Source organism: Chinchilla lanigera, unplaced genomic scaffold, assembly GCF_000276665.1.
Source record: "Chinchilla lanigera isolate Chin_1 unplaced genomic scaffold, ChiLan1.0 scaffold00084, whole genome shotgun sequence".
Lineage (NCBI taxonomy): Eukaryota > Metazoa > Chordata > Mammalia > Rodentia > Chinchillidae > Chinchilla > Chinchilla lanigera.
This window is the reverse complement of record NW_004955485.1, coordinates 1,130,120-1,139,498: the sequence shown is the minus strand read 5'-3', so window position 1 is coordinate 1,139,498 and position 9,379 is coordinate 1,130,120. Positions and strand designations below refer to the sequence as shown.

The window sequence follows — 9,379 nt, the reverse complement described above, 5'->3', positions numbered from 1 at the left end:
CGCACGTGTGGGGTGCGCACCTGTGTGCGCGCGAGGGGCGGCGCAGCTGTGAGGGCGCGTGTGGGGCGCGTGTTGGTGCGCGCAGGGTGCGGGTGCGGGAGCGCGGGGAGGAGCCTGCGCTTGGACGGCGTGGGGCGGAGAGTCGGGGTCGGGCGAGCGAGGCGAGCGCGCTGCGGGTCGGGACGCGCAGTCGCCAGGGATCCGAGGTCTGGAGAGGTGGGGTCCTTCGGAGATGAAGACCCGAGAGGCGGAGAGCCTGCGGGGTGACGGGCAGGAGCTCTGGGAACCCCGGTGCCTGGAGCGAGAATGTCCCACCGGGGCTGGACGATTGCAGTCTGCGGGACGCACGGAAACGTGAGCCTCACGCGAGAGAGTGAAGAGCGCTAAAGAAAAGGGGGAAGTTTGAGGCAAGTGAAATCTTCGAGGTGAATAATTGGCCTCAGAAGTTAGGGTCAGCCAGAAAGTTAGTGGAGCAAAGGATTTGGGAGAAGAGGGAGAAAGGATGTGGTTTAGAGGATGGGTCAGTTCACGCTCCAGGCGTTGGGTTGGGTCTGGCGAAGTCACAGGATCGCTGCCGGGCCAGCAAGCCCTGGGCTTTAAGGCAAACGGGACAAACGTTTTAGGCGGTTTCTTGCTTTGAGAAACCTGTTACTCCGAGGTCCTTGGATTTGTGGATCTGTGAATTTAGGATTTATCTGTGCTCTTGTGTCTTCTTTCTTTGCTGTCTTTAGAGTGTGAACACGGCTATGCCTCCTCGTTCCCCTCCATGCCCAGCCCCCGGCTACAGCATTCAAAGCCCCCGCGGAGGTTGAGCCGCGCACAGAAACACAGCAGTGGGAACAGCACCACCAGCACTGCCAACAGGTACGAGCTGGGGAGCTTTCGAGGGAGGGCGGGCGGGTGGGAGCGCAGCCTCAGAGGTGCTGGTCCTGCTGACCAGCTTTTCCTCTGACACCAGCTCCAGAGGAGCACAAAGTGGGTTTCTTTACCACCACCCTGGGGATTTGGATCTTTTAAAATAATAAAGTCTTGGAATCATAACATGGCCGTGTGTGGAAGGGAAGTAGAATCTGGGAAGACGATTTAAAAAGTTTGTGGGGTTCAGGTAGGGAGGTTTATGACTGGGCGCAGGGTACCTCGAGGGACTTGGCAGCCTACGCTTCGGCAGTCACATGCCGAACGTAAGCTTGGGCCAGTTTGCGTTTTGCTTTCCAAGTTTAGAGTGGTCCAAGAAGTACTTCTTCAAAATTAGAAATAGCTCCGGCAGGATATAAGGTAGAATCAAGGGCTTCGTTAAAGGAATAAAAATGTTTAGAAGAAGTTGGTCGGCCTGGGCTATTTATTGTCTAAAGAAGAGGAGGAAAAACATGCCGTGGAAGTCTTCCATCTTATTTCATGGTAAAATTAGACAGGTGCAAAAATACAAAAGAAAGATGCTTATTCTTAAATAGACAAATCTTATAGAGTATATTGTCTGTATGTGTGCAGACAGTTGACTTATATGAAAACTTTCGGTACTGTCTGGGTGTGTCTTCAGTATTTTTGTTCCAGGGAGCCAGTAAAATTCCAAGGATTCATCTTATACAGAGTTTTTGAAAGAAGGATGATCAACAAACACTGCCTTTTTCCTTAGTAAGAGGACGTTAATTGAGATCTTTAGTCCTGGTTCTCTAAATCTAGTCTAGAGAATGTAGAGTATGTATGATTCATTGTGGGGAAGGTGGGGGACGAGTGAGTTTGTGGGTAATTAAAAGTTGCCCTGAGGGCTTTGGGGAGCTTCAGCCAGGTTGTTCCGGAGGGCGCAGCAATAGGAGCTCTTGAGAAGGAGAGAACCTGAGGCTCCTATAGATAAAGGAGCTCATGGGGTTGGATACTCGCCCTCTGCATTTCAGACATAACTGAGGTAGAACTAGGATTCACTCTTACCCGTTTGACTTGCCTTTAGAGCTACATGTTTTGTTTTTGGTTTCTTAAGACTGTTTTGTGTGCTTTAAATTTGATTTTTTAAATTATAAAAATAGCCTTACATTTAATATGCTATATTAATGTGTCTGTGAGTCCAGAGGGTTTGTTGTGGTATGGTATGTTTGAGATAAAAATATGTAGTTTGATAGACAGCATTAAAAAGGACATAAATTTAGCTGGGCAGGGTGGTGCATGCTGGTAACCCCAGCACTTCGAAGGCTGAGGCAGGGGGATTGCTGTGAGTTTGAGGCCAGCCCAAACTGCATAGTGAAACCCTGTCTCAAAAAGACAAAAACAACAAAACACATAAATTTGGTTACCCTTGCAGTTTATCTGGTTAACCTATCAGGAGTTAAGATCTATTCAGGAATTCTTCAATCCATGTGTAGATGGAAACAAGAAAAAAGTTTTTAAACTTGGAGACTGATAAGACTACTGTATAGGAAATCAGACTTGAATTTTTCATGCTATGTATATTTCCTGTTTTATGGAAATAAGGTTTCATTACATTTCGTCTCTGTCTCTTACTGTTGTCGTCTGTAAAGTGAGAGGATAGATCAGAGGGTTTCTTCTCCTGAAGTTCTGTGACTGATGTATTGACAGTTTTAGTTTAGTTACTGTATTAGTTATTTAGTGTATCTCCCCATCGTTGCAGTTGTGATACTTTTACTCAGAACTCGAGGATTATGTTATAGGTCATGAATAGGAAAGTCTTTATCCTGTTTTCTTACATTTACACTTGCTCAGCTTGGGGTTTTGACTGAATGATGTTTTTCTTTCATGCTAGTGCTCTTGTTAGGATTTTACTATATTGTGTGGGACCATAGTATTTAAGCACTGTGGTCTAACAGAGCATGTCAGAGAATTTGTAAAACTATAAGCATGCTATGTTCTGGTAAGTACCCAAGGGAGAATACATACACATTTTACAACCTAAGACTAAGTACGATAATTTTTCATAGCAGTTTCAATAGGAAGCAAGAAAGAAAAAGAAGTAGATTTTAGAATATATTATTTTAAAGTAGGTGCATCTACGTGTGAGTTTCAGGCTGGAGCCTATGAAAGAGAACTAGTATGTTAAGTTGAAGCACTAGAAATTATTGCTCCTTAGCTATTTATTGAAAATTTTTGATTCATAGAAGTAGGGGAGCTGAACATAAAGTTCTGATGGGGGGGTATATGGGAAATAGTCCATTTGTAAGTGGACATTGTGGGCTTCCTGTTACCTTTAGCGTACTGTTGGATTTAATAGAAGTTTTAGTATACTGAACTTGCAGAAATTTCCATTTGTTAATCATCTGAATCAAGGAAAAGGATGGGGATGATGAGTATTCGTCATTTTTTTCAGATCAAAAAGCCACTTGTCAGAGTTGCTGTTCTTACTATAAGACGTGAACATTGATACCTTATAGGTCATAAAATGACATTTATTTCTCTGAGATTGTAGCATTTCAAAGATAGAATGGTGGCTGACTTTTTTGGCGTACTGTTCTTAGGTATACTTTGATATTTGGGATACAAAATGTTATTTTGTAAAGTTATCCTGAGAATTGACTCATAAATTCCTATTTTTCCTTTTTCGTAAATTGTGAAATCTTTTTGTCACAGAAGTATAAAGAAAAGGAAAAAAGTAATATAGTGTGATATTACCAGGATATACCTTGCAAATCCTAGTAATTTTATCTGACAGTTGGGAGGTGAGAGCTATAATATGTAATTATTTTTTATATACATACTTGATTTTGCTGTAATCTTGGTCCCAGCTTTTCTGGCACACTTCCTAACAGTAGCCTCTTAGAGAACTATCTGGCAGATTGGGGAGCATCAAAGCCCAGGTTGTCTGCTTTATTGTTTTGTCTCTCAACTGAAAAATTCAAGATCTGTCATTTTAAAAATTCTACTTAATGATCTGCGGCTTTAGTGTTACACTGATTCCTTCCTGAATTTCTCTTGAACCCGTCGTCTTTTAGCTTTACTACCTCTGTCCTAATCTCAGCCATCATCTCTTACCTGGACAATTGCTGTAACCTCCTCTCTGGCGTCCTTGCAACCACAATTCTCATTAATTATATTGGCTGGCTTTTTTTGAGTGCCTGTAAAATACCATGTTTCCTTCTACTTCAAGGTGTCTGCATATACTTTTCCCTACCAGCAGTCATTTTCCTCCTTCTTTGCCAGATTAAGTCTATTCATTAACTTTTTCCCTCAGCACAATCTAACTTCCTTAGGGAAGCCATTCCTACCTCCGTAGTAGATCAGGTCTTTACCTCTGCTTACTTTTCCTTCGTAGTGTTTATGACATTTATAAAAAACATAGCTGTCTGATTATTTAAGCCGCTTGTACATTCATTGGACTAAAACTCCACAGGGAAGGATTGCCTCTTACTTGTTGCCATTACCTGTCACAGTGCTCTGTACAGTGTAGGTGTTTCTCAAAGAATGGAAGATTTTGGGGCTGGGGGTATAGCTCAGTGGCACAGCGCCTGCCTGCCAAGTGCAAGATTCTTGGGTCGAGTCCCCATACCCTCCAAAAAAAGAATGGAACATTTTAAAACTCCAAGTAGGCTTTCCTTAAGTGGAAACTTGAGAGGTTTTTTTTGCTGAGGATAGTGTTAGCCTGGGAGGGCAATGATGGAAGAACATGCAATGGCTGCTCTGACAGACTATTACTTTATGTTCTAAGAGATGTGAATGATAATACATTTGAAAGGAAAACAGTATGTAGTATTTGAAGAGAAAAGATCTCCAAATTGTCAGTTCCTTTAAACAAGTACAGTAGACTACAGAGTCCCTCCCTCCCCCTTCCCTCCCCCCTTTCTCTCTCTCTGTCTCTTTCTGTCTCTCTTTCGCTCCTGTTTTTTTTTTTTTTTTTTTCTTTCTGTACTGGGGATTGAACCTAAGGACACTCTACAGCTGAGCTAAACCCAACCCTTTTCATTTTTTTAAAATTTTGAGACAGAGTCTCTAAGTTACCCAGGCTGGGCTCAGATCTGTGGTCCTCCTGCCTCCGCCCCCAAAATGGCTAGGATCACAGGTGTGTGCCATTGTACCTGGCTGCTGTACTTAGAAACATCACCATCGTCCTGTCTTGAAAATTAAATGATAGCAAAAGAACCAGAAATCTGTCAGTATTGACAATGTGAGGTGTGATTGAAATGTGTGGTGAATGTTTAAATTTTAAAAAGTTTCATTACAGTAGAAGACACTTTGCCATCTATCTCCCTCAAAATACCCGCCTTCAGTTGAACACACTTACTCACATCATTCTTGCTACTTTCTGAAGCAATTCTGGAAGTCCTCTATCCTGAGCGTCTTTATGATGTATGAACAAAAATGCAGTGAATGGTGCGGCTGAATGCCACCCCACAGAAAGGCAGAGCCACAAATACTTTGTGGTGTGACCCTATCCACCTTATTCACGGACCGGGTGCCACAGGACTCCTGGCTCTTCCACAAAGTCAAAATGACCACGAAAGGTAAACGTTTTTAGTTGATGCGGGACATCAAGGCTGCCACCACAGCACAACTAAACATAGGAAACAGCACTTCTAGATTCACAAAATGACAAGAATGATGGGATGTGTTCCAGGTGAGGGGAGTTAATGACAATATATATTTTATTGAAATAAATTTTAAAAAAACCTTTCAATCATTCACTGTATGTTTTTATCATACCTAGTACAAACCTGTGACATAGGTAGTAGCTGCATTGTTTTAAGGGGACCTGGAAAGTAGCAGCAATTTATGCTTGAATTTCAAGTTGATGTATAATACCTTTTTAGTGTCCTGTGGATGCTAAAGAATCTGTATTTATGAAGGAAGGCCTTAAAACTAAATAACTTTACTATTGCTTATAGGGCTTTGGCTTAACTTTTTTTAAACTATAAAATAAATGTTTTTGTCTTTAGAAGGAATGATTGTGTGGTTATATTTTTCTTCATGGATTTTAAGTTTTTGGGAGGAGAGTTGGTAAGAATTTTTTTTCTAGGATAGTTACAGGGGACTTTTCTCAGTAGAAGTAATGTGAGATGATCTCTATTTTTATTCTTAAATGTAAAGAATAAAAGTTCTTCATAGAAGAACTGGACGAGGACTTACTTTTGTGAGGTTTTTTTCTTCCTTTTTTGTTTTTCAAATTTCCTATATTAAAAAAATAGTTTCTGGGTCTTTGGTAGAAAAACTTACAGTGTCAGTACAAAAATGGAGGTTAGTAGCAGTTAAACTTTTAATGATGTTAGTATTGTTTTTCAGTATTTTCTGCATACTGAGTGATGTCCACATTCTTTGATATAGGTTGTGTATTTTGCCCTCTATCAAAACTAAGTTAAATGAAAAATTCTCGACAATATGCCTCACACTAAACTAATGCAGGTTTTCCACTAAATGCTACATTGAAGCATAATTTCACTGGGTTTTTTATAGATGTATTCCTCTTCAGAAGTATTATTTGAAGGTAATTTGCATGCTCACACCTTGTAAGTCAGTAGGACAGTTGCCTCGCTTCTTTTTGTGAAAATAATGAAAATACGATGTGGAGGATCACAAATCATAGGTAATTCAGGATTTCATTGGGTACCGTTCACTATATGAAGGTGAGATGATTGTTCATTTTATGACTAAGGAGGGGCCAAGAGATGGTTGAAGTGCTTTGCTTAGGTCTTACAGCATAGGTGGTAGATGCCTTCAGTAGCAAGCTAAATTTTAAGCAGTAGATGCATAATTCTAACAAGGTGGAAAAAAAGCTTTCTCTTCTAGATTTCTCTTCAGAGATAAAACAGCATTGTCTTCTTTTTGATATAGAATGAATCTTTGTCATTTTTCCAGATGTTTTCTGGATGTTAATCTCATCAGAGAGGTTTGATGTTATGATTTCAAAAAATACATTTCCAGATCCAGTTTTGGCCTGATACTACAGTGCCGATGTACTTAATGCATGCATTTTAAGTAATTTTCTTTCTCTAATCTCTTTTTTTTCTTTTTGTATTTTAGAGGTGAGATTGTTTTTATATCCTGCATTTAAAAATGATGACAAGCTGGGCATGCTGGTGCAGTCCCAGCTACTTGAGAGGCTGAGGGCAGGACTGCAAATTTGGGCCCCATCTGGGTACTTTGATGAGACCTTGTCTCAGAAGAAAATAAAAAGGCTGGGGTGTAGCTCAATGTTTGAGCACTGTGTGATGTGCATGCTGCCCTGAGTTCCAGCCCCAGCATTGCCAAAACAACAACAAAAACCCCGTTTGGCAGACTTTCTGCTTTCTTCTGCGTGTGTGTATATTTGTGTTTACATAGATAGATGTATTATATTTCTCCACCTGCATGAAGCTTAACGTCTAGTGAAGGAAACACGTCAAATACAAATGAAGGTGTTATTTTTTTTTTTTTTTTTGGTACTAGGAATTGAACTCATGACTTTGTGCTTGCCAGGCAGGCACTGTGCCGCTGAGCTATATCCCTGGCCTGAAAGTGTTACTTCAAAATACGTTGAGCTTCATAGAGGAAAAATAGAGGATGCAGATAGCAGAAAATCTGATCAGATTTGAAGGATGAGAAAATGCTGCTTGGGGTTGAATGTTCTGCAATCTTGATTTGATTTACCTTGGACATTTTTTCATGTTTGTATTTAACAATCTGTTACATTTTAAACTGCTGTATGATACGCTACTTCATGTATATATGATGATTTATTAAGCCAGGCATGCACTGATGGCGCTTCAGTTATTTTCAGATTATTTTTACCATTCCAAACTGGGCTGCTTTTAACACTGGATCTTTAGAGTAACTATAAAGAATTAGGGTTTATTTTTTTGTTTGTTGGTTTTTGTTTTTTTGTACCGGAAATTGAACTCAGGACCTTGCACTTGCCAGGCAGATACTGTGCCGCTGAGCTGTATCCCCAGCCCAAGAATTAGTTTTTAGGTCAAAGGATAGACTTCATTTTCAATAAAAATAATAATAGTAACACTTTCATTTAATATGCTAGTGTTTAAAGTCCCTTAATATACATTTTCACTTCATTTGGATTTCAGAACAGTTCAGAATTTTTTCCTTCCCTTCCCTTCCCCTTCCCCTTCCCCTTCCCCTTCCCCTTCCCCTTTCCTCTTCTCTTGTCTTCTCCCTCTCTTGCTCCCCCTCACCCCCCGCAGCTCTGCTGTCATACTTGGAAAAAAATCCAGTGGCTTTGCACTAAGCTATATCCCAGTCTTTTTTTTTAGTTTTGAGACAAGATCTTGCTAAGTTGCCCAAACTGGGGTCAAACTTGGGATCCTCCTGCCTCAGCCTTCTGGGATGGTAGGAGTACAGGTGTGCCGTACCATACCTCATTTATTCCCCCCCACTTTTTTTTTTTGGATGAAGAAACTGGACTTGTGTGCCAGGTAACTTCTTTAGGTAAAAGATGAGGTAAAGCCAAAGGATTTATTTTTCTGTGATCAGCAACAGTTTTTAATAATAATTTACTTAAAAATTGAGACTTAAGTTAATGTAACGTAAAATTTTGTTAGTGTCTTTCTTTACTGTTCTGCCAGATGCCTAATGTGTGTGATCTGTACTTTCTGCTTTTAATGCCTTCCTACCTGTGCTCTTTTTGCAACCCTTGGCGTTTTTTAAACTAGCTATTAAAACTGTCTGTGCTTCCATTCCATAGAAGAGCTTATTGTGTGGCTAGGAAGATACTGTATATACGTGTATAAAGTGATAGGTAACATAAGGCAGTGAGACGTTACAGTCACTTTTATTTGTGTCAGATGCAGTGCAGAGTTGTTCAAGTTTATAGAAGAAAGATTATGTAAGTTATTGTGGGAATGCCGGATTGATGATATATATTTGTCCATTAATTAACTTCAGTTCATTTAGGGAGATGTGATTGCATAACCTGATATTAGAGAAAACTTTCTAATATTTTATCTAAGAAATTAATTTTTCATAAAATATTTAGATAGTACATAATTTTGTAATTCTGATACTGTATTTTCAGGGAATGTGTTAAGGATTTCCTTTTTAATTAGGTTGTGATATTAGGCAACAGTAGTGCTTGTTTCCTTACCTTTCATTATTATTGGAAATAATTTTAATAGTGTTTTGAAAACACTTTTTTTCTTTGCCACGCTAAGGACTGAACCCAGGGCCTTGTACGTGTCAGGCAAGCCCTCTACTAGAGAGGCAAGCCCTCCACCAGACCCAAAGAAAACTATTCTGAAGTCTGAATGACCACAGCTTTTAGAAATGATCATTTCTAAATTACAGGAGAACGTAATTTCAGTCTTCCATGGGTTGTATATTTTGATAAAGCAACTTACTTGCCTTTATTCTGATTTTAATTAGGAGACGAGGATTTTTTGAGGAACTAAAGAACTTGAAATTTCTCCTTCTGTAATGAAAGAGATAGTCAAATGTAGAAAGTGTGCCTTGGTATTAA

General features: G+C 40.0%; 1 protein-coding gene across 2 annotated transcripts in view; it reads left to right on the top strand.

The window, feature by feature from the left end:
* Positions 1-9,379, top strand: part of Mxi1 (MAX interactor 1, dimerization protein) — a 68,347-nt gene that overhangs the window by 17,023 nt on the left and 41,945 nt on the right. For both annotated transcript variants that reach the window (XM_013504111.1, XM_005403756.2), the window contains exon 2: positions 732-864. In XM_013504111.1, coding sequence (XP_013359565.1) covers positions 732-864 — 133 coding nt within the window. The remainder of the gene's footprint in view (positions 1-731; positions 865-9,379) is intronic.